The sequence below is a fragment of the Bufo gargarizans genome, chromosome 7 (assembly GCF_014858855.1).
Source record: "Bufo gargarizans isolate SCDJY-AF-19 chromosome 7, ASM1485885v1, whole genome shotgun sequence".
Classification (NCBI taxonomy): domain Eukaryota; kingdom Metazoa; phylum Chordata; class Amphibia; order Anura; family Bufonidae; genus Bufo; species Bufo gargarizans.
Window position 1 is genome coordinate 113,958,790 of NC_058086.1, and position 26,018 is coordinate 113,984,807.

The window sequence follows — 26,018 nt, forward strand, 5'->3', positions numbered from 1 at the left end:
CAGATAAGGGGGGTGGCATTGTGGTGATGGACCACAAGAGAATTCTGTCCGATCATGACTACTATAGAACCTTGGATGAGGATCCTACAGTTTTGTTTAAGAAGTCACTAGTAAAACTGGTAGACATGGCTTTTTCTTTAGATATTGATAAGAAAGAAAAACAATTCCTGTCCACAGCACACCCCACTGTAGCAAAAAAATAAAAAATTCTACCCAAAATTCACAAAACCCTCCATAACCCACCGGGTAGACCAATCATTTCGGGTATTGACTCCCTTTCAACCAACTTAACAGCTTATGTGGACAAATTCCTTCAGAAATATGTTATACAGCTACCCTCCTATTTGAGGGATACAACTCATCTCATCAATTCAATAAGCCCCGTTGAATGGAGAAGTAATTACATTTTTGTCACCTTGGATGTAAACTCTCTATATAATAACATTCAACATGATCTGGGCCTTGCAGCTGTTAGATATTTTTTCGGGAAGGACCCTTCTATGCCGGAACAGCAAAAAGAGTTTCTAGTGGATGCCATTGAATTTATTTTAAACCATAATTTTTTTACTTTTAATGAGGTCTTTTATATCCAGAAAAAAGGTACTGCGATGGGGACGAAATTCGCTGCATCATATGCTAACCTTTTTATGGGTCTATTTGAAGAACATCATGGCCTACTCTCTCACCCAAAAATCTGTTATTATCAGAGATATATCGATGATATCATTTTCATCTGGGAAGGGGATGTCGAAGATCTAATATCCTTTGTAAAAAATCTAAATACAAACCAATGGGGTCTTGGTTTTAGTCTGGAGCATAATCCCTGAGAAGCAATTTTTTTAGACATCCATTCTAGTATAGAAAATGATAAGATTGAATTGCTATTAGCCTTCAGTAAGGGTACAGAGGGGAGGTAACCAGTTGGGGGGGGGGGGGGGGGAGTGGGGTGTACCTGCACAGACTGAAAATGTCAGTGCTGATTGGATAGAGGGAGACTAAGACAATTATAACTTCTAGCAGAAATAACAAAGGAATGGCACAACATACAGATATAAGAACAGAGGCTCCAGAATTGTTATTACACTGGGAATGCATGAAGCTATTAAAACAGGTGTGTCAGGAGTGGTCCTCTTTAAGCCCCTTATAAAATAAATGAACGTTTTTTTATGGAAGGTCTATTGAATGTCTGTTAACATACAAGAATATGAAATTAGACTCACAAGGGATGAATCTCTGGTCTTGTCCCATCCGCATCCACCTTGCTCAACACACCATTTCTTCATGCGACAATGAATATACAGCTTACTTCAATGTAAGCTGTAAGCTTTGGAGGGGCGTCACAGTTATCTATCCTCTTTAAGAGGAACAGTCTAGTATTATGTTTTGTTTTTGAGGGACATTTTTTTAACTCTTATTAGAAGAGAGCTGGGAAGTTATCGGGAGTGTATTTGCTTTGCAAGAAATATGTATAGATAAGTCTAATGGATATCCTCGAATATATCTGGACTGCATTGGTGTCTGTGGGTAGATGAAGGGGATGGTTGAGTGGGATTGATCATTGGATAGAATGTATACATATTTTCTTTGTTAAAACTTAAAAAAGAATAATAAAATAAAAAAAAGGACCTGTCACCAGGTTGTCAATGTCCCCTGAACATGGCAGTGTTTATTTTATCACTCTGGGTCCCCTATTTCTAAGATACGGTCCCTGTCCATTAAATTTCCTACATTTAAATTGACCTTTGATTTTGGATTGTGAAACATGCAGGATGCCAATCGTTTGTGCACATTTCCATTGAGGATTTCACAGATTGCAATGCAAAGAGTGAATTCTGGGGAAAATCCTCCATAAAAACTGGATATTACATGTGTATTTTGCTGCAGATTTGTTGCAGAAATGCAACAAAAACTGCATAAAAATGGGTATCAGACTCACTGGTTATCTGGTTTCCTGGAAGTCTCCATGACAGCACACATTGGAGACTGCCTTCCTCTGATAGGACAGGAAAAACACAGGTTTAAAAGCCCCTATCGCTCCCTTCCAACACCAGTATATTTTAACAGACCCACCACAGACAGAAACAACACACAGTAAGTGGAGGAGTGCCATCGCCCGATCCCATACAGAATTATTATTTGCCGGCAGCAGAGTGTGATTAGACAACACAATCTGCTACTGGTAAACACAGGTAATCGGCAGCACTTTTACAAAGGCAGATGATTCCTACAAACGCTTGTTAGTGATGATCTGGCTGACCCTTGGTCAGTGTAATACAACCCTTATACTGTAATTGACATCACACTTTTGAGAATTAACAAAGACAGGATTAGGGTGGGATAATAGCACAAAGGACTTTGCGCCCAAAGGCCATATCATCATTGGAAAAAATGTCAAGTTTAGGCTACATGCCCACGACCATATGTGTTCTGGGATCCGCAAAAAAAAACGGATGACGTTCCGTATGGCATCCGTTTTTCTTGCGGATCCATTGTAAGAATGCCTATCCTTGTCCGCAAACTAGAAAAAAATAGTAGGACATTCACTATTTTTTTTTGCGGGGCAACGGAACAGACATACTGATGCGGACAGCAAACGGTGTGCTGTCCGGTTTTTTGCGGACCCATTGAAATTAATGGATCCGCATGATATCCGCAAAAAAAAAAAAAACGGAACGGACACGGAAACAAACAACGTTCGTGTGCATGTAGCCTTATACTGTTAAGGTGTGTAATCTTTTCCATGTAACAGCATTAAAGATCTGCTCTAACAAACAAGAAGATCTTTCTGCCCAAGAAACTGCCATTGCTCTGGTTGAATGGGCTTTTAGGCCTACTGGTGTGATTTTACCCACAGCTGTATAGGCGCAGAAATGGCTGAATAGATCCGCATGGAGATGGAACATTTTGTTGCTCTTTTCCTTTTGTTAGGACCACAAAACTGAACAAAAACATTTTTGTAGATTTTCCATGTGTTAGATTCTTATCAATATTTGGTAACACTTCTCTCCTGACGTCTAAATTATAAAAAATATTTTTCTGCTCATTTCTTTTCCTGCAATTGCGGACAAGAATAGGCATTTCTATTGTAGGGCGGTATCTGTGTTTTGCAGACCGCAAAACAGATACCGCCATCTAAATGAGACCTTACTGTAAGAGCAGTGAGACTATGGAACTCTCTGCCTGAGGAGGTGGTGATGGTGAATTCACTAAAAGAGTCCAAGAGGGGCCTGGATGTATTTATTACAGGCTATAGCTACTAGAGAGGGGTCGTTGATCAAGGGAGTTATTCTGATTGCCTGATTGGAGTCAGGAAGGGATTTTCTTCCCCTAAAGTGAGGGAAATTGGCTTCTACCTCACCTGTTTTTTGCCTTCTTCTGGATCAACTTGTAGGATAAGAGGCTAAACTGGATAAACAGATGTCTTTTTTTACTTTGACCATGAAAATTTGCAGTGCTGAGAAAATGCTGAACGGAAGAGATACAAATTGGTAGTTTCCATTGCTGTTTCCATCTAGGTGTCACGGTCCCTCAGGTGACTGGTGTCAGGAGATCAGAGACACTGGCTGAGCTTGGAGGAATCTAACTGCCTCCTTGATTTCTCTTTATTCAGTGTTGATAGGGTTAATGACCACTTCCCTTTTTCTCAGTGGTCATCACTTCTACCCTTTATAGTCTGACCCCACCCTTCTGACTATGCGGTAGATAGCTTCACTTGGGTTTGGCTGAGCTGGTGTGAGGTCATCTATGGTTTTCCTGTTCCTCTATATCTACAGAAGTTAAGTGTTACGTTTGTTTGTATTTGTTATATTCCCCTTTTGTTGTATCTGGGCCTGAGACAGAGACTTCTATTTGTCCATCTGGGAATGGGTTGTTCTCTGGTCCTAAACTTATTCCAGGGCCTTATAGGGAAATCAGGGCCTAGTTATCCTGCATATAATATTCCTACCTTCAAGGTCTATTCATATTGACAGGTAGTTAGGGCCCGGATTAGAGTTGGTTAGGAGGTCACCTGTTTCTTCCCTTGTTTCCAGGCCCAGTTACTGTTCCCATTCCCTCCTGTGTTCAGCGTGGATTCCCCCCCACATTGATGGCGACATTATCTGCCGCCATAAAAAACCCTATTTTGTTCAGGTCAGTGCAGCTATGGATCCTATGTCTGCACTGGTCAAACAGCTGCAGGGACTGTCATTGGAAGTAGCTGACCTCCGTGCGACAGTCTTACGGATTCAGAGACCACAGACGGCTGGTTCCGATGGTGGGTACCAGGCCTGCCCTGAACCTAAGGTTTCCCTCCCGGACAGATTTTCTGGGGGTAGTGACAATTTCATTCGGTTCAGGGAATCGTGTAAGTTGTACTTTAAGCTGCGTCCATACTCTTCTGGGGATGAGTGTCAACGTGTGGGTATGATCATTTCTTTTCTTAAGGATGATCCACAGTCTTGGGCTTTTTCTCTGCCGATCGGATCACCATCCCTCCAGTCGGTAGATGAATTTTATTTAGGACGACCCGGATCGGATCTCTCAGGCTGAGGCCAAGTTACGTGGTTTACGGCAGGGAGAACGCTCCGCGGAAATCTACTGCTCTGAATTTAGGAGATGGGCTACAGATACAGAGTAGCCAGTTCTGTCAGGGTCTATCTTAGAGGCTGCATGTCGTGTTGGCCTTTCATGAAAAACTTGAGTCATTGGAAACAGCTATGTCCTTTGCTGTACATCTGGATAGATGCCTGATGGGGAGATCTAAGGGTCCACACTAAGGGTGGGCGATATAAATTTGTGCCACGATATGGATTTTGAGCATATTTCGCCGGACCTCGATATGATCGCGCTCTCTGCGTGCACCATGTGCTCCTGAGCCGGCACAGTGGAGAAGGAGGGAGCCCCTCCCTCCCCACTGTGCGCGGCTGCCACTGGCCACCAATAAGAACAGAGGAGGAGGAGGGGAGGGACTGACAGTAAATCATTGAGTTTTCACGATCTCAGTGAGCTCGTGAAAACTCAAATCCGATGGTATATTCTAACCCCCAGGCGTTCCCATGGTGACAGGGACGCTTGCCTGGGGGTTAGAATATACAGGGCCACACCGCTCACAGTAGAACATTTAAAAACTAATCAGTAACTTTAACTTTATTCATTGGTGATCTCTTTACTGTATACCTTACTCTGTCTTAGCTCCGGTAACAGCAGGCAGTGCGGGCGTCGCTCACTCACTGACGTCATGCGCCTGCTCCTCCCACTAGGCGGCACAGGCGCGTGATGTCAGTGAGTGAGCGCCGCCCGCCCGCACTGCCTGCTGTAACTGTTACCGGAGCTAAGACCTAGTAAGGTATACAGTAAAGAGATCAGCAATGAAGTTAAAGTTACTGATTAGTTTATAAATGTATTCCTGTGAGCGTCGGGGGAAGGGGGGGGGAAATCCGTGGATGGCACCGTTTAGGGAAGGGGAGGATCTGTGGATGCCACCGTTTAGGGGAGGGGGGGATCTGTGGATGGCACCGTTTAGGGGAGGGGGCGATCTCTGGATGGCACCGTTTAGGGGAGGGGGGGATATGTGGATGGCACCGTTTAGGGGAGGGGGGGGGATCTATGGATGGCACCGTTTAGGGGAGGGGGGGGGGAGATCTGTGGAAGGCACCGTTTAGGGGAGGGGGGATCTGTGGATGGCACCGTTTAGGGGAGGGGGGTTCTGTGGATGGCACCGTTTAGGGGAGGGGGATCTGTGGATGGCACAGTTTAGGGGAAGGGGATCTGTGGATGGCACTGTTTAGGGGAGGGGACTCAGCTCCCTGCTGTTGTGTGCACAAAGCACAGGGCAGCAGGGAGAGTGTAAAGTCCTATTCACCCTAACAGAGCTCTATTAGGGTGAATATTACAAGGGTTCTAGCCCTTAAGGAGGCTAATAGTTCTTAAATAAAAAGTAAAAAAAAAAAAAAAGTTTAAACACGCCCCCCATATATAGAGAACAATATATTGCGATATATATCGCATATCGCACATGCTTAAAATTATATCTCAATATAGATTTTAGGCCATATCGCCCACCCCTAGTCCACACCCTCAGGATGCACTGACAAATTAGGCGGCGGCATCCTTTGACACTTATGGTAAAGAGACACCTGTGGTTACGCCTTGTGAGGCGCCTATGCAGTTGGGGGGAGCTACTCCTGGGACTGTGCTGGTAAGAGCTCTGGCCATATGAAGGGAGTCTGTTTTTGTTGTGGAAAAAAAGGGATATTTTGTGAATATTTGTCCGTACATTCAGCGTCAAGGTGTACTTTTGTCATTTACTGGTAATACCCGATTTCTCCTGTCTGCCGAGGTGGCGCTAGAGTCCAAAACTGTGGAAATCAAGGTATTTATTGACAGTGGGGCTGGGGTTGACCTGATTGATTAACAGTTTGTTCGCATTCATGGTTTGACGACTAGTGCACTAGATGAAAGCATTTCTGTCTTTGCTATTGATTCTGCGCCTCTTACCCAAAAATGCCTATCGCAGGTGGTAAAGGACATCCATTTAAGAGTGGGTGATTTTCATCAGGAATCTATCTCATGTTAGGTGTTGGAGGGTCTACCTGCTCTGATGGTTTGGGGTTTGCCATGGTTAAGCAAACATAACCCTATCATCGACTGGCAAGCAAGACAGATTCTCAATTGGAGGGATTTTTACATGAACAACTGTCTCAATACATCTTTCTCTGTGGTCAGCACTAAAACTATACCCTCGTTTATTTCCAAATAAGAGAGTGGTAACAGGAGTTACCCCCACATTGGGAGTATGATTGTCCCATCAATCTTATTCCTGGAGCTAAACTGCCCAAATCTCGGTTGTATAGTCTTTCAGAGCCTGAAAGAAAGGCAATGTGAGATTATATCACAGAAAGCTTGGTGAATGGTCATATCAGATCATTCAAATCCCCAGTGGCTGCTGGGTTGTTATTTGTAAAAAAAATAAAAATAAAAAAGATGTACCCTTAGACCATGTCTAGACTTCCGTGAGCTCAACCGTGTTTCCGTCCGTGATCCTTACCCCCTTCCTTTGATTCCGGATTTGTTTGGTCAGATTGTTGGCGCCATTGGATCTGAGGGGGGCATATCATCTGATAAGGATCAGGGAGGGGGATGAGTGGAAGACCGCATTTAATACCCCTGAGAGTCATTTTGAAAACCTGGTCATGTCCTTTGGGTTAAACAACGCTCCAGCAGTTTTTCAACACTTTATGAATGACATCTTTCATCATCTGGTGGGGAGATTTGTTGTTGTATATCTGAATGACATACTAATTTATTCTCCAGACATGGAGACTCATGAGGATCATGTGAGACAGGTGTTACAGATCCTAAGAGAGAATAAATTGTATGCAAAGATGGAAAAATGTGTTTTTGCTGTTCAGGAAGTGCAATTCCTGGGTTACCTGCTCTCACCCTCAGGTTTTCGTATGGATCCCGAGAAAGTCCGTGCGATGTTGGGCTGGGATCGACCCGAAAATCTGAAAGCGCTTATGCAGTTTTTGGGATTCAACAACTTACTACCGTAAATTCATCTTGAACTATTTAACTGTGGTTAAAGCTTTGACAGACATGACTAGGAAGGGGGTCGATTTCTCTGTTTGGTCTGAGGCGGCACTACAAGCCTTTTCTACTGTGAAGGAATGTTTTGCTTCAGCCCCTATTCTGGTGCAACCGGACGTGCCTCAGCCATTCATTGTAGAGACTGACACATCCGAGGTAGGGGTGGAATCAGTTTTGTCGCAAGGTCCTTCACCTAGTAAATGGCACCCATGTGCTTTTTTTCTCTAAAAAAACTCTCACCTGCTGAAAGGGTAATAGGGAATTGCTGGCCATTAAATTGGCTTTTGAAGAATTGCGCCATTGGTTGGAACGAGCAATTCGTCCTATTACGGTAATTACTGACCACAAAAATCAGCTAAACGACCAGGCCAGATGGTCACTGCTTTTCACCAGATTTAACTTCATTGTCACCTACCGCCCTGGGGTTAAGAACGTCAAGGCAGATGCTTTGTCGCACAGCTTTCCTGAAGGAATGGGTTGTCTCTGGTCCTAAACTTATTCCAGGGCCTTATAGGGAAATCAGGGCCTAGGTATCCTGCATAAAAATATTCCTATCTTCAAGGTCTATTCATATTGATAGGTAGTTAGGGCCCGGATTAGGGTTGGTTAAGAGGTGACCTGTTTCTTCCCTAGTTTCCAGGCCAAGTTACTGTTCCCATTCCCTCCTGTGTTCAGTGTGGAGTCCCCCCCCCCCCCCCCCCACTCATCCGGACACTAGGACTGCGAACCTGAGATACTGGCAGAAAAGGTGATGAGTTGGAACATGACAAAATGCATCCTTTATGTCTATTGTTGCCATTACTGACCCTGCTTTTATCTGCTTCATAGTAGTTTTTATTGTCTTAATTTAAAAATGTTCATAACATATGGATTTATTTGTCCAGGGGTTTCAAATTTATTATTATTATCCTTAATTTCCCATTTGGTTTCTTTACCAAAAACAGCCGGGAATATAGTAACCCCTTCCCCACTCTTTTTTGGACACAGGTTGAATTGCCCCTTGTAGCCTTCTACATTTTATCGAAGTCTGGGCATTAAAAGGTAGGGAAACTAGTTTAGTGTTGGAAGCCATATCTCCTGACCAAGAATTTAGCTACAGGACTCCCCTAGTAGTATATGCTGTGGGGGCAGAAAGTTTTACCGAATCTTCTGAGGCATCGGCAAGAAAACTGGCGAACATTTTAAGAAGAGAAAGAGATCCCTGAATTTTTTTTGCTGTTTTAAAATACGTACCGCACAAGTAGCCGGCACCCCCAGTTTCTTTTAAATAGGCTTTCTGCTTTGCAGTCCATGGGATCTTTATGCTGAGCTGCTCCTTCAAACGCTAAAGAGGTACGTTTTTCTACCTCTGCTACTTGGGTATGTACCTTGGGTATGGTACCCCTATCTAAACAATCCTCATTTAATGGGTAATGATTTTAATATGCCTCAGTTTGAATGACCCCTTTTCTGGTCTGGTCCATTCTGGCCAAGTCATTTTATGAACATTGTCTGGAGCAAGAAAAACAACTTTTTGTCTTACTCCTAAGCCTCCAAAAATCTAGTTTTTGGGGGGAATTTTCATCTAAATAGCGGCTCTGATCGCTTTAATCAATTTGCCTATATCTTCTGGATTTAACATACATTTCGTATAGTCATTATTTTCCTCAGAGTAAGCATATAGCTTTTCTCTTTCCTCTAAGACAAAATTTTATTTTCTGAATCGGTCACTAAAATGCATTCAATGCTTTTTTTCAGACAATGAAGGGGGTGTGGGGTTGGATACAGGGTCCAGGGCAGTTAGGGCTGACTTAAGCTCTTCTTTGACCAAGACCCGGATTTCATCTAAAAAAAAATTACGTTTCCCTTCTAACCACAGTTGAAGTACATTCATTACACCACGGCTTGGAATGTGATGGCAGTAACAGAACAAATCCCACAGGCTTTTGCTTAATAGAAACAGATGACTCCTTGTCTCAGCACAGCAAATAATGTCATCTAATGTACCCCTAAAGTCAGGTTGCTCACAACACCCTGATCTGTGGATGTCTCCGATATGGAGCTTGGTGTGGCTGGGGAACTCTTCCTGGTTCCAGGAATGCCCGGACACCAACAGCAGCAAAGACGGCGGTTTTGTTCCAGCATCATTGCTTAAGGACTATGTACACCTTCCTGGGCAATTTTTTTATGATTGTATTTTACTCATTTGGGGCAAAAAATCTTTTTTTTATTTTTTTATTGGTCTTTATTACAAATATTGAGCAGTTCTGTCACAAAGGGTTAACTGTTTGTCTAGTTGTGTGACTGGTACTTTCATTTTTAGGGATGAGCGAATCGACTTCGGATGCTTCATCCAAAGTCGATTCGCATAAAACTTTGTTTTAATACTGTACGGAGCTCCGTACAGTATTAGAATGCATTGGCTCCGATGAGTCGCAGTTATTACTTTGTGAAATCTCGCGAGTATAATAACTTCAGGAATTAATTTTTACTGTAAAAAACCTTGATACAGAACTCGGGTTCAGTTCCAAGTGGTACCTTAGAGACGGCTGGGGAAATATGTATGGAAATTCTGCACAAAATATACTGCTATGTACAGTCGTGGCCAAAAGTTTTGAGAATGACAAATATTAGTTTTCACAAAGTTTGCTGCTAAACTGCTGTTAGATCTTTGTTTCAGTTGTTTCTGTGATGTAGTGAAATATAATTACACGCACTTCATACTTTCAAAGGCTTTTATCGACAATTACATGACATTTATGCAAAGAGTCAGTGTTTGCAGTGTTGGCCCTTCTTTTTCAGGACCTCTGCAATTCGACTGGGCATGCTCTCAATCAACTTCTGGGCCAATTCCTGACTGATAGCAACCCATTCTTTCATAATCACTTCTTGGAGTTTAAGAATTTCAAAGAGTTTCAGAATAAGGCCTCATGCACACGGCCGTGTTACGCGGCCGAGAGCGGCCCGTGGAAACCGGCCAGGATTCCTTCTGACAGCATGAGCGCACGGAGTCATTGGTTGCTATGACGCCGTGCGCTTCATGCAGCCGCTGCTGTACAGTAATACACTAGTATAGTGTATTACCCGCCTCTTGAGGATTGACCACAAGTTCTCAATGGGATTAAGATCTGGGTAGTTTCCAGGTCATGGACCCAAAATGTCAACGTTTTGGTCCCCGAGCCACTTAGTTATCACTTTTGCCTTATGGCACGGTGCTCCATCGTGCTGGAAAATGTATTGTTCTTCACCAAACTGTTGTTGGAAGAAGTTGCTGTTGGAGGGTGTTTTGGTACCATTATTTATTCATGGCTGTGTTTTGGGGCAAAATTGTGAGTGAGCCCACTCCCTTGGATGAGAAGCAACCCCACACATGAATGGTCTCAGGATGCTTTACTGTTGGCATGACACAGGACTGATGGTAGCGCTCACCTTTTCTTCTCCAGACAAGCCTTTTTCCTGATGCCCCAAACAATCAGAAAGAGGCTTCATCTGAGAATATGACTTTGCCCCAGTCCCCAGCATTCCATTCACCATATTTTCTGCAGAAGATCAATCTGTCCCTGATGTTTATTTTAGAGAGAAGTGGCTTCTTTGCTGCCCTTCTTGACACCAGGCCATCTTCCAAAAGTCTTCGCCTCACTGTGCGTGCAGATGCGCTCACACCTGCCTCCTGTCATTCCTGAGCAAGCTCTGCACTGGTGGCACTCCGATCCCGCAGCTAAATCCTCTTTAGGAGACGATCCTGGCACTTGCTGGACTTTCTTGGATGCCCTGAAGCCTTCGTAACAAGAATTGAACCTCTTTCCTTGAAGTTCTTGATGATCCTTTAAATTGTTGATTGAGGTGCAATCTTAGTAGCCACAATATCCTTGCCTGTGAAGCCATTTTTATGCAACGCAATGATGGCTGCACGCGTTTCCATTGGTTAACAATGGAAGAACAATGATTTCAAGCATTACCCTCCTTTTAACAGGCCAAGTCTGCCATTTTAACCCAATCAGCCTGACATAATGATCTCCAGCCTTGTGCTCGTCTACATTCTCACCTGAGTTAACAAGACGATTACTGAAATGATCTCAGCAGAACCTTTAATGACAGCAATGAAATGCAGTGGAAAGTTTTTTTGGGGATTAAGTTAATTTTCATGGCAAAGAAGGACTATGCAATTCATCTGATCACTCTTCATAACATTCTGGAATATATGCAAATTGCTATTATAAAAACTTAAGTAGCAACTTTTCCAATTTCCAATATTTAATGTAATTCTCAAAACTTTTGGCAACGACTGTACATGTGGCCTTAAACTGTATAAATAAAAAATCAACCTGTCCAGTCCTTATTTCTTCTCAACATCAAAACCATAATGTATAGTATTCTATGTAAGGTGACTAATTTTTCACCTAGGTTTGAGGAATGGTGAAAGAACTTTCTATTTATTAGCCGACATTATGAAAGCGTATGTTATAGTATAGGCAATTCCCTCTCATGGCACTGTGCTGAATAAACCAACTAGTTCAAGACAAATAATAGAAAATGTGAAGAACACATAAGAACCTACTTCTTTGTTGCTAAACAAATGTGCATGGCCACTCTGTCAGTGACGTCATTTTCATTGAGACTCCACAACCTGTTCTTTCTTGAAGATTTATCTACAGCAAAGATGAGCTAGAATGAGAAGTAAAGAAAAGCTAGAATGAGAAATGCTTGGCTTGAATGGTCATTCTCCATTACAGTGTAACTCCAGGCATTTTTATTGTCCAGTTAAAGAACTTATCCTTTCATGTCAGCGTACTATGTGAGAAGGGGGCTGGCTGGCCAGCTTATTTCCATAGCTAATCTGGCACCTCACATTCTATGGAGAAGAGACTGGCTTAGTTATCGCCTTTGCATACAGCATAGGAGCTATGACACTCGTGTCAGCACTGCAGTCTCTTCCATCTACTGCATTGGTGCAGGATATTGTAGGTTTGTCCAATTCAAATGAACAGGACAAAGATGCAATCTCCTGCGCTACTGCTACTAAGTAGACAGCATACAGGGAGATGGACCTAGGTAAATGGTGAAAATATATCAAATATAGGAAAAGAGAATGCATATCAGGTTACCTTTCGTAAAGCATTCTGGGAGTCCTTTGAAAGCTCTGGAGATGTTATAAGGAATATGCCAACAACCAAAAGACCACCAGGAAGCATCCGATTTACCTAAAAATGAAAGTGATTATCGATTTCCAATGCTGTAGATATTCTTCCATATAAAACACACACTGACACCAGGCCTACTCACTGGTAGCAGCGAGACCTGTACCAATCACATATTGCTGATAAAGGACTGCATTCATTTATCCAATCAGCTGGTTACATTTTTTTAATAAAAGCAACCTGTCACCATGAAAATGTAGTGTAATCTGAGAGCTACATGATATATGGAAGGAGGAGCTGAGCAGTTTGATTATATATATATATATATATATATATATTAGTGAGGGATCGCTCTCTCACAGTGGGTAGCAATTGCAGATTTCTCCTCTGACAACAGGGTTCAAGTCCAAATGGTGCTTTATTCTGGCACTTCAGCACCAGCACACACATAAACATAAACCAAAATAAACCCCTGCCCGTCTGGGCTCTACCTAATACAGAGGTCTTCTCCCTGACTCACCTAAAAAAACGCAGTAGGGTCACTTCCCTCCCTCAGTCATACACAGAGGGTTGTCTTATCTCTCCTTGATTATAGCCCAGCTGATCTCACCTGTGATCTCCTCAGCTAAAGGAAATACCTGTAGTGGACTAGGGGTGTGGACTGAGAGACTCCCACTACCAACCTGTCTCCCAGTCCAAAGAAATCCAGCCCATACAACTTTAGTTGTATAGCCTGTATGTCACTATTTCAATTCCTGCTCATTCTGGACTTTGATGTCAGTGAGATGGTACTATAGCTGCCTGCACAGTCATAGAGGGAAGGTTGTCAATATCACCTTCTTAAAGACAATTAAATGCCCCCAATACAGCCAGGCCCCTCACAATGAATATACTTATCTGTCTCCCTGCGCCGCTCCTGGTGCCCACACTGCCGCTGCAGCTTCTCCCCGTGCTTGGATGAAAACATCCGGTGTCGGGGGTAGCAGACAATGGCAGGCGGGGACGAGCCTCCCTAGCGTCACCCGCAATGCTAGGGACGCTCGTTCCCATCCCTACCTGCCATTAGCTGCTCCCTGCGACACCGGATGTTTTCATCCACGCAAAGGGAGAAGATGCAGCGGTGGTGAGGGGACCAGGAGTGGCGCAGGGAGCGGGGATCGAGGTAAGTATATTCAGTGTGAGGGGCCTGGGCATATGGGGGGAATTTAATAGTCTTGGATAACCCCCTTAACTTAAAAGACCAGAATGAGCAGGAATTAAAATGAACAAAATACAATTTACACTGAAAACATTTTCCCACTAAACTATACATCAATCTGCTCAGCTCCTCCTGCTGTATAAGGCTACTTTCACATCCGTGGCCAGCCGTTCTGGCAGAGAAACCTTCTAGTCAATGGGGTCCAGCGGGCAGGTGGCAGAGTCCAGCAATGCCAGATTCAGAGATCTGCTGGAGATGTAAAACTAGCTTAACCTGCCTGCAGCTCAGACACCATATTTAAGATTTCACTCTATATTCAATAAGGATATATTCTCTATTTATTGCGGGAACGTACGTAGCTGATATTCACAGTATTCATTATTTTAAGCTTTCAGGGACTAGCAATGGATTGAGCATGTTAAAAATTAAACAAGCTTGATTCTTCTTCCTCTCCATTGAGGGACACTTGCACTGTCTCTGCTCACATTATATAATGGTCTTCAATCTAATGTGTATTGCCAGTGTCAATGGGCTCAAGTTGCATTTATTTTTTGAAGCAGGTTTTTTTTGTTGTTGCTGATATAACCGGATTCCAAACTGATTTGAACATTAGTTTTCTGCAGCATTTTTCAGTCCATCTCCACTGACCTCACTGAAGAATTAGGCTACATTCACACAAATGTATTTTGTTTCCGTGTTCGTTTGTTTTTGGCGGATAGGATGCAATCCCATTCATTTCAATAGGTTCACAAAAAATGCAGACGGCACACTGTGTACTATCCGCATTCGTATGTCCGTTCCGTAGCCCAGCAAAAAAACAAACAAAAAAAAAACAGAACATGTCCTATTCTCGTCTGTTTTGCGGACAAGGATAGGCATTGTTACAATGGATCTGCAAAAAAAACGGATGCCATACGGAACAACATGTTTTTTTTGCGGATCCACAATTTGTGGACCGCAAAACACATACGGTCGTCTGGATTTAGCCTAAAAGTGATCATGATAGAGCGAGTAAAAAAAAATTATCAAGACAGAAGTGTTAAAGAATGCACCGGGCAGCATTGTGGCTCAGTGGTTAGCACTACAGACTTGCAGCACTAGCATCCTAGGCTTGAATGCAAGGACAAGGGGGAGGTTTATTTAAAATGGTGTAAAGAAAAACTGGCTTAGTTGCTCATGGTAACCAATCAGATTCTGACATTCATTTTCCAGAGCTCCTTAAGAAAATGCAAGGTGGAATCTGATTGGTTGCTATGGGCAACTAAGCCAGTTTTCCTTTACACCAGTTTAGATAAATTCTCTTCCATAATTCCATTATCTGCGAGGAGTGTATCCATTTTTTACATTTTTGCATCGGTTCAGTCTGGGTAATGACGTTTTCTTCCACACTCAAAATATACGGACCCTTATGCGCATTTTCAGATGAAGAATTTTCATTTCAATAAAAAAGTGAAAAAGGGAATTTAGATGAAAAGTACTGATATAAGTAAGGATAATCTCTGTACAAAATAAATAAAAGAGTTGTAGGGGCTGTTCACATCTCGTTTTTGTTGTACGTCAAACAGATACAGTTGTAAGCAGAAAAGAACATATACAAACACATGGCTTGATGTACCCATCTACTATAATTGGGCAAAATTGCATACTTTTGACTGCGTTTGTCACTATTTACGATTGTGTTTTAGTTTTTTTTGGAGGACTTAACTAGCATACCACAATTTTCTGTCCAGCAAAAAAAGGTACACTTTTTTTTACATTGCAGTGAATGGGAGACAGATGGAAATGTAAGACAATAAGTTTATCATCTGTAATAAACGTATCCGATTTTATCCAGATAGTCCCTACTTCCTTTGATAAACTTCAAATTTTTACTTAAAAAAGGTTTCACACAAAAGCATTTGTTAAAAAAACACGGACATAAACGTACTAAAAGATATGCACATCCATCAATCAGGTGAACGGTGTAGGAATTACAACAGTTTGCATATGTGCCTCCCACTTGTTAAGGGACCAAAAGTAATGGGACAGAATAATAATCATACGGTAAATCAAACTTTCACTTTTTTATACTTGGTTGCAAATCCTTTGCAGTCAATTACAGCCTGAAGTCTGGAACGCATAGACATCACCAGACGCTGGGGTTCATCCCTGGTGAAGCTCTGCCAGACCTCTACTGCAACTGTCTTCAGTTCCTGCTAGTTCTTGGGGCATTTTCCCTTCAGTTTTGTCTTCAGCAAGTGAAATGCATGCTCAATCGGATTCAGGTCAGGTGATTGACTTGGCCATTGCATAACATTCGACTTCTTTCCCTTAAAAAACTCTTTGTTTGCTTTTGCAGTATGCTTTGGGTCGTTGTCCATCTGCACTGTGAAGCGCCGTCCAATGTGTTCTGAAGCATTTGGCTGAATATGAGCAGATAATATTGCCCAAAACACTTCTGAATTCATCCTGCTGCTTTTATCAGCAGACACAACAATAAATACAAGAGAACCAGCACCATTGGCAGCCATACATGCCCACGCCATGACACTATCACCACCATGCTTCACTGATGAGGTGGTATGCTTAGGATGATGAGCAGTTCCTTTCCTTCTCCATATTCTTCTCTTCACATCACTCTGGTACAAGTTGATCTTGGTCTCATCTGTCCATAGGATGTTGTTTCAGAACTGTGAAGGCTTTTTTAGAAGTCGTTTGGCAAACTGTAATCTGGCCTTCCTGTTTTTGAGGCTCACCAATGGTTTACATCTTGTGGTGAACCCTCTGTATTCACTCTGGTGAAGACTTCTCTTGATTATTGACTTTGACACACATACACCTACCTCCTGGAGAGTGTTCTTGATCTGGGCAACTGTTGTGAAGGGTGTTTTCTTCACCAGAGAAAGAATTCTTCAGTCATCCACCACAGTTCTTTTCCGCGGTCTTCCAGGTCTTTTGTTGTTGCTGAGCTCACCGATGCATTCCTTCTTTTTAAGAATGTTCCAAACAGTTGTTTTGGCCATGGCTAATGTTTTTGCTATCTCTCTGATGTTTTTTTTTTTTTCAGCCTAATGATGGCTTGCTTCACTGATAGTGACATCTCTTTGGATCTCATCTATAGAGTGGACAGCAACAGAATAATAAGGGAATAACACACACCTGGCCATGGAACAGCTGAGAAGCCAATTGTCCCATTACTTTTGGTCCCTAAACAAGTGGGAGGCACATATGAAAACTGTTGTAATTCCTACACCGTTCACCTGATTTGGATGTCAATACCCTCAAATTAAAGTTGACAGACTGTAGTTAAAGCACATCTTGTTTGTTTCATTTCAAATCCATTGTGGTGGTGTATAGAGCCAAAAATTTCAATTGTGTAGACTTGTGTCAATGTCCCAGTATTTATGGACCGTTAAAAAGGTAGATAACCACAAAATTGTACACGTTCATTGACATTTTTTTATTTTTTTTTTACTGTATATATACGCATGACGTACAGCAAAAATAAGATGTGAAACTGCTGTAAATTGATGCACCTTGGCACCAATTTGAAAAACCAATAGGATGTGTTGACCTATCCATCATGATCAGTAAAAACTCTAGTGTGAAACTACGCTTAGGATCCGGGAAAGTCTGATCTCACAGTATAATATCTGATCCTGCCATTGGCACTAAATATGCACTTTTCACTTAAGGCCATAACACAGTCATGTGTAGGAGCCCTTACAATTATTCTTTTGAAAGTACCTGACTTGCATGAATAGAAACCCACTCATCGTCAATTTCATCCAGCTTGGAAGTAGTAGATTTTTTTTTAGAGACTTCAGCCTGGTCTTCTTTTTGTGGTGTTTGAGCAGCCAGAACAACATAATCTCTCTGTAAGGAACACTAAGAGGAAATCAGAACATATAAGAAAATAAGCAGATTTTTGTACTTACTGTAAAATATTTTTCTCTTTCGTTCATTGGGATCCACAGGCAAGACCATGGGTATAACTGCTGCTACTAGGAGGCGAGCACTAAGCGAAAAGTGTGAACTTCTCCCACCAGCTATACCCTTCCTACAGGGACAAAGCCAAAACAGTTTGCACAAGAGCAGTAGGAGGAGCATAAATCTGACTAATAATGCAAAAAAGCTAGAACCTGAAAAAAGCCCCAAAACAAGGAAGATAACAAAAATAACTGGGTGTAAACTGTGCCCCCAATGAACAGAAGAGAAAAAGATGTTACGGTAACATCTAGTTTTCTCATCCGTATCATTAGGAGAAACAGACAAGATCATGGGACAATCCAAAGCAGTCACAAGGGAGGGAAACAAAACCAGAAAATGGAAATGTTCAGAGAACTGCCACTTGCAGAACCTTACTCCCAAAAGATGTGTCTGCAGATGTAAAGGTATGCAGCTTATAAAATTTTGAGAACATGTGTAAGGAGGACCAGGTCACGGCTTTACATAATGGGAGAGATGCACAGCTAAGAAACCCATACTGATCGAGTCGAATGAGCAGTGACCTAAAATGGGGGTTTCACGGCTTTTGGCGCAGTACACTTCTATAATTGCCAAACTAATCCATCAAGAGATGGTGGCTTTTGAGTTTGCAAGTCCCTTTGTAGGGTTATCTTTAATTAAGTCCACTTTCCTGAAGGAAGAGGTTAGAGAGAGGTAAATGTAAATTGCACAAACCAGATCAAGAGTGTGCAGAGTTTGCTCATGGGGTGGTATGGGAAGGGGCAAAAGGAAGGTAAAACAATATCCTTGTTGAGATGAAAGGATGACACCACCTTTAATAAAAAGAATGGTATCGGGCGAAAGACCACCTTATCTTGATGGATCACCAGAAAGGGACATCATCAAGAAAGAGCTGCGAGTTCCGAAACCATACAAATGGAGGTGATGGCCACAAAAAAGCGACTTTGTAAAAAAGGAAACAAGAAACACATGTTGGAATGGTTCAAAGGCTGAGAACTGGAGTGCCTTGAGCAATAAATTAAGGCCCAAGGGATGGTGGTAAGGTGAAACAGAATGAGCAACCCCCTGCAGGATGGTGTGAACCGCAAAAATTCATGCCAAGTTCTGCTGAAACAAAATGGGAAGGGTAAAAACTTGCCTCTTAAAAGAACTGAGAAAAAGGCCCATTTATAGACACCAACGGAAGAAGGACTTTCCTGTCCAATGATAAAGCCTGGAAGAGGAAGGCTTTCTGGCATGTACGATAGTTTGAATAACAGATTCCGAACAATTCTCAGCACCGAGAGCAGCAGTCCCCCTGCTCAAGGGACGCTAAGATTTTGCCTAGGGACCAATCCTGTAAACGGGTGAGATCCTCAGTGTCATCTCGGAGATCTGTTTCTCCTCCCTCCATCCTGTTTCATCGCAGCTCTTAGAAAGCGTGCTGCTATATCGAACAGGAGGCACGACACCTCCGATGGAGAGGTTTTCGACTCGCATGACTCCCTCCAGTCAATGACAGCCTGCCCGTCCAGGTTCAGGAATCCTCCAGTACACAAAGAGGCTTTACCTTTCACCGCCCCAAAAGTAAGCTTAAGTTTTTCTCCTCTCATCCAGACTACGAGTCCGCTATCGAAAAGGAGTGGTGGTTTCTCTAAATTTAAAGGGGTTCTGCAGTTCTTTTTAACTGATGATCTATCCAGAGAATAGATCATCAGTTAAAACAAAATACAGAACCCCTTTAAGTGTATGGATCTCATGTATCCCTTCCCAGCTTTGGTCATTCCTCTCTGCAGTAGACCCCCTAGTCTCTCATCTATCCAAGCACACCACCTTTCCCCTGGCTGATGCCGCCTCTTTCCAAGACCCAAAAGATAAAAAGATTGAGTCTTTCGCTAAATCTGTCTTTGAGGCCGCAGGTTCAGCCTTCCGCCCAATCTTTCCCTCTTCGAGGGTCAGCAGGGGAAGGGTGGTGTGCTTGGATAGGCGAGAGACTGGGGAGTCTACTGCATGAGTGACTGGGCGGTGCAACTTAACTAGGGCCTACTAGTCGGTACTTCCCAGGAAGAATTGTCAGAGCTAGCAGACCACATTGTACAGACTAGGATGGTGGCAAGAGCATCAGCTATGTCTGTGGCCATCCGTAGGACTCTTTGGCTGAAAAACTGGGCAGCGGATCAGTCATCAAAGAAATCCCTTACGTGTCTTCCTTTTCAGGGTAACCGCTTGTTCAGATCCTGTCTGGACAAAATCATCTCTGATGCAACAGGGGAGGAAGAGAAACTTGATTCCCCAGATTAAGCCTTTACGGTCCAGATTTTACAGTGGACCTAGATTGCGATTTCCTTTAGCCGCAGTTCCAGCTCAGGCTCTTCCTCTAGAAGACAAGTCCAAGAAAAAAAAGAGGCCATCATTTAAACCGCGACCGATTTGGTGCCCAAGAGCCCAGACCGGCTCCAGTAAACTTCGGCATGGGCGGGGAGGCATCTATGGTCCTTCAAGGACATTTGGTTCATGTACATTTCCGACTCCTGAGTCCGCAAAGTAATTAAATCCGGTTACAAGATAGAATTTGGGTACACCCCCTTATCGGTTCTTCAGGTCGGTTCCCCCCAAATAACCCATCTTGAGCTTCTGAACTGTTGTCCACAATTCAGGACGTCCTGGCTCAGAGAGTGATTGTCCCAGTTCCATCAGAAGAACATTATCAGGGTTTTTATTCAAATGTTTTTGTTGTTCCAAAGAAGGATAGTTCCGCAAGGCTGGTATAGATTTCTAGAGCTTCAACCAGTTTGTCAAAGCTCACCGCTTTAGAGGGGAATTCTTGAAATCAGCGATGGCCTCCTTGGAGAAAGGGGAATTTCAGTCCTCAGTGGACATCAAAGATGCGTATCTCCACATGCCCTCACCAAAGATTCTTGTGCTTCGCCAACTTGGAGGATCACTTCCAGTTTGTGGCCCTGCCCTTTGGCATGGTGACTGCTCCCAGGGTCTTCACAAAGATTGCCAGAGGGATAAAAGCTATCCCTCACCTGGTAGACATCCTAATCAAGGAACCCACCCTGAAGACCAACTCGGAAAACACACACATTGTGTTGGACACCCTGGTCCGCTTCAGTTGGCTTGTCAACCACCAAAAAATATTATCTATCCATCCACCTCCATTACCTTTTTGGGCATGCCTTTGGACACACAGACAGCAAAGGCCCTTCTTCCCCCGAAGAAACAGCAATCTCTCAGGAAAGCAGTCAAGGCACTTCTGCCACCTCATCCAATCCTGGTTTGCAAATGTATGCGAACTCTAGGTCTCATGGTGGCGTCAATGGAAGCTGGTGGAGAAGACAGTTCCAGCTCTGTGAGCGGTCTAAATTCCGGGAGTTGACAACTGGATAGTAGATTTCCTGAGCAGGGAATACATAGGCCTCAGAGAATGGTCCCTCCATCCGGACATCTTTGATAAACTCTGCAACAGATGGGGAAGACTGGACGTTAACTGATGGCCTCCAGGCTGAACAACAAGTTGACACGCTTCATGGCCTAATCCTGCGTCCCCCGAGCGATAGAAAGAGAGACGCCCTGGTGATTCTCTGACATGGGTTCAGGCTCCTGTACATATTCTCCCAACTGCCATTGCTCCTCAGGTTCCTCAAGAAGCTCTGAGCAGAAGGTGTCCTGTAATCGCCATCGCTCCTCATTAGCTCAGGCAGTCGTGGTACACCAACTCGGTAAATCTGCTTGTGGATTCCCCATGGCCATTACCTCTCACAAAGGATCTTCTCTTACAAGGTCTGATCTTCCACCCGCATTCAGACACACTTCATTTGAAGGCTTGGTGGTTTAAACCACAATCTTAATGGATTTTGGGTTTTCGGATCCGGTGATTCGCACAATGATAAGGGCTAGGAAGCCAAACTCCTCCAAGATAAATTATAGCACTTAGAGATCTTTCTTTTGCTGTTGTGAGGGCCAACACTTTCATGCCCTTCACTTTTCTATTCCTCCCATTTTCACCTTTCACCAGGAAGACCTTGATTTGGGGTTGGCCCTAAGCTCACTCAAAAGCCAGCTGTCGGCCCTTTCCATCTTGTTTCAAAACCCCTTGGCTTCCATCTAAGCAGTCCGTACCTTTATCCAGGGAGTTACGTGACTGGTACCTGCGTACCGGCAGCCTACCCCTCCATGCAACCTCAATTTAGTTCTGGATAACTGCATCTTTCCCCCTGTGAACCCCCCCCCAGGATAACTCTCTCCGCCTTCTCTCTTGGAAAGTTGCCTTACTTGTGGCCATCGCGTCTATACGGTGAGAGTCTGAGCTTGCAGTGCTCTCTGCTAAGCCCCAGTTTTCAGTTCTGCATCAGGACATAGTCGCCCTGAGACCAGTTCCCTTTCTGCTGAAGGTGGCCTCCTCGTTCCATCTGAACAAGGAGATAGTTCTCCCTTCCTTTTGTCCAGTCCCGGCCCATCCTAAGGAGAAACCAATTCACACCTTGGACGTGGTCCACGCACGCAAAGTTGATCTGGACAGAACGGTGGCCTTCCGAAAGTCAGAGTCCTTTTTATGACAGGCATCGGCGCAGTATAGTAGTCGCCAAGTCCACTATTAGTGGCTGGATCAGGTTGTCTATCAGTGAAACTTATTGTTCCAAAAGCAGAGTGCCGCCCAATCAGGTTACGGCCCATTCCACCAGAGTGGTTAGTGGCGGTTAGGCACAAGGTCTCCCTATACAAGGGTGCAGGGCAGCTACCTTGTGCTTCTTACACATGTTCAAGAAGTTCTATAGGGTCCACACCTTTGCATTCTCCAATGCAGCTCTTGGTCGCAGGGTGCTGCAAGCGGCAGTGAATTAAAAAGCACTCGCGCTACTACAGTGAATTCTTGTCTTCCCACCCATGGGGACTACTCTAGAACATCCCAAGCTCTTTGCTGTTTCCTCCAATGACACGGACAAGAAAATTAGATTTTTGGTGTACCCTGCATGTTATCCTTGTTGGGGTTTTCCCCCTTTGGATCAGATATGTTGTTGGTTGCATAGTTTCTTTTTTGTCTTATTAAAAAAAAAAAATTCTCCTACTACTTCCATACAAACTGATTAGCTCAGTGCTTGCAGGAAGGGTATGGGCGGTGGGAGGAGTTAACACTTTTTGCCTAGTGTCCGCCTCCTAGTGGCAGCAGCTATACTAAGGTCTTTGCTATGTCCCCCAATGAACGAGACGAGAGAGGGATTTTAAAGTAACGAAAAATTTAATTTTTTGCTTAGTGTTCACCTTCTAGTGGCAGCAGCTATACCCATGGTCTTGTCTGTGTCTCCCAAAGATACTGATGAGAAACTATTATACCCCAGACAGTTATATATGGACAAAATGTTTTATAAGAAAATTGTTCTTCATGTTGAAAGAAACCCAAACATCCCCTGAAGTTACCAGTCAGTGCAGCCTCTGGGTAGCTGATAGATGCTAGTATCGTAGTCCAGCTTTCATACAAAGTGATTATATTTCAGCAGTTATACTTACATGTCCTATAAGGAGTCCAGTCACATAAGACTTTTCTTGTTGAATAATCTTTGTGAAATATTTTTCCACTGCTTCATCTACATAGTAAGTTCTCCCCATGATGAAACGATATCATCTAGTCTCGTTTTATAGATCTCTACAATGGACAATATCAATTATTAAAGGGGTTTTCCGGGACTGTTTCCCAGCGCTGTAGTACCATTCACAACAACTACCCAGCATACAGAGTTGTGCTGTTTTGATGCATGTTCTAGAACAGGGATGCCCAACGTGCAGCCCTTCAGCTGTTTGAAAACTCCCAACATGCCCTGATAGCTGTAAGCCGTCTGAGCATGCTGGGAGTTGTAGTTTTGTAACATATGGAGGTCCGCAGATTGGGCATCCCTGTTGTAGAGTTCACAAACCTATTTAAAATGTTGAACTGTGCAGGTGGCTGGAGTTGGACACTTAGGGCTCATACACATGAACTTGGTGTGTGTCCACATCCGATACTCATTTTTTGCAGGTTGGATGTGGACCCATTCACTTCAATGAACAGTGCTCCAGACTAAAAATAAAATAAAAAGGAGCCATTGGCTCCTAAACTGAAAAATTTAGGAGCCACATTACATTACATTTTTTTGTTGCAAAATTGAAAATATATATAATTATAATAAAAAATAAAATTAAAAAAGACTTGGAGAAGATGAGACGCAGGTCACAGTAATGAGCCAGCACTACATATTAGGGGTCTCACGATACCAAAAAATAGTATTGCGATACTCGATACGCAAAAAAAACACCATTACACATTTTATGGAACGTCTAGCCCCTAATAGAACAGTCCTATCCTATTTTTTGGGGGTGACACGATTATTTTTTTTTTCTTTTATGACATTCACCGCATAGGAGATATTTCCTTCGGACGTGGAGATATGTAATATGTTTATTTATTGTTTATATATTTTTTTAAGTAAAATTGGGAAAGGGGGCGATTTGTACCGTATTTTTCGCCCTATAAGACGCACCGGCCCATAAGAGGCACCTAGGTTTTTGAGGATCTGTGGGTGACACTTATGGGGGGATCTGTGGGTGACACTTATAGGGGGGGGATCTGTGGGTGACACTTATAGGGGGGGGATCTGTGGGTGACACTTATAGGGGGGGATCTGTGGGTGACACTTATAGGGGGGGATCTGTGGGTGACACTTATAGGGGGGGATCTGTGGGTGACACTTATAGGGGGGGATCTGTGGGTGACACTTATAGGGGGGGATCTGTGGGTGACACTTATAGGGGGGGATCTGTGGGTGACACTTATAGGGGGGGATCTGTGGGTGACACTTATAGGGGGGGATCTGTGGGTGACACTTATAGGGGGGGATCTGTGGGTGACACTTATAGGGGGGGATCTGTGGGTGACACTTATAGGGGGGGATCTGTGGGTGACACTTATAGGGGGGGATCTGTGGGTGACACTTATAGGGGGGGATCTGTGGGTGACACTTATAGGGGGGGATCTGTGGGTGACACTTATAGGGGGGGATCTGTGGGTGACACTTATAGGGGGGGATCTGTGGGTGACACTTATAGGGGGGATCTGTGGGTGACACTTATAGGGGGGATCTGTGGGTGACACTTATAGGGGGGATCTGTGGGTGACACTTATAGGGGGGATCTGTGGGTGACACTTATAGGGGGGATCTGTGGGTGACACTTATAGGGGGGATCTGTGGGTGACACTTATAGGGGGGATCTGTGGGTGACACTTATAGGGGGGATCTGTGGGTGACACTTATAGGGGGGATCTGTGGGTGACACTTATAGGGGGGATCTGTGGGTGACACTTATAGGGGGGATCTGTGGGTGACACTTATAGGGGGGATCTGTGGGTGACACTTATAGGGGGGGATCTGTGGGTGACACTTATAGGGGGGATCTGTGGGGGACACGTATGGGGGATCTGTGGGTGGCACGTATGGGGGATCTGTGGGTGACACTTATGGGGGATCTGTGGGTGGCTCTTATTGGGGTCTCTGGATGGCACTGTTATGGGGATCTGTGTATGACAGTTATGGGGGGGATCTGTGGATGACACATATATAGCATCTTATGCTATGTGTCATCAACAGATCCCCTCCATAAGTGTCCTTGTAGTGAATGACCCTCAATACAGGGGGTGGGGGTCGCATCTGCTTTTATAATGACAGCGGGGCCCGTGCAGTGACTATTCTACTACACGGGCCCCGCTCACTGTATAATCGTATCTGTATTCTGTAATAGTTAATTATGTATATACCGGTAATCGCATAATCAGCGCTACTTACAACTACAAGTGCTCAGTAGGTAGCAGAGAGGAGGGAGGAGGCAGGCCGGGCGCTGGCAGCGCGAGTCACTACGTCACGCGCCTGCGCCGCCCACTTTTATGATGAAGTGGGCGGCGCAGGCGCGTGACGTAGTGACTCACGCTGCCAGCGCCCGTCCTCCCGGCCTGCCTCCTCCCTGCTACCTACCGAGCGCTTGTAAGTATACAGGCGCTGATTATGCGATTACGGTATATACATAACAATTAACTATTCGACGATTATACAGTGAGCGGGGCCCGTGAAGTAGAATACAGTTACTGCACAGGCCCCGCTGTCATTATAAAAGCAGATGCCGGTCCCCAGCCCCTCCTCCCTCACAGCTGATACACCTGCCGTGCGGCATCGCGGCGG

At 43.9% G+C, this 26,018-nt stretch overlaps 1 protein-coding gene across 2 annotated transcripts in view; it reads right to left on the minus strand.

Moving 5' to 3' along the window:
* Positions 1–26,018, minus strand: part of ODR4 (odr-4 GPCR localization factor homolog) — a 117,041-nt gene that overhangs the window by 64,669 nt on the left and 26,354 nt on the right. For both annotated transcript variants that reach the window (XM_044301046.1, XM_044301047.1), the window contains exons 2-5: positions 23,323–23,458; positions 17,611–17,751; positions 12,654–12,749; positions 12,107–12,213 (exon numbers count right to left, since the gene is read on the minus strand). In XM_044301046.1, coding sequence (XP_044156981.1) covers positions 12,107–12,213; positions 12,654–12,749; positions 17,611–17,751; positions 23,323–23,421 — 443 coding nt within the window. In that variant the 5' untranslated portion in view covers positions 23,422–23,458. The remainder of the gene's footprint in view (positions 1–12,106; positions 12,214–12,653; positions 12,750–17,610; positions 17,752–23,322; positions 23,459–26,018) is intronic.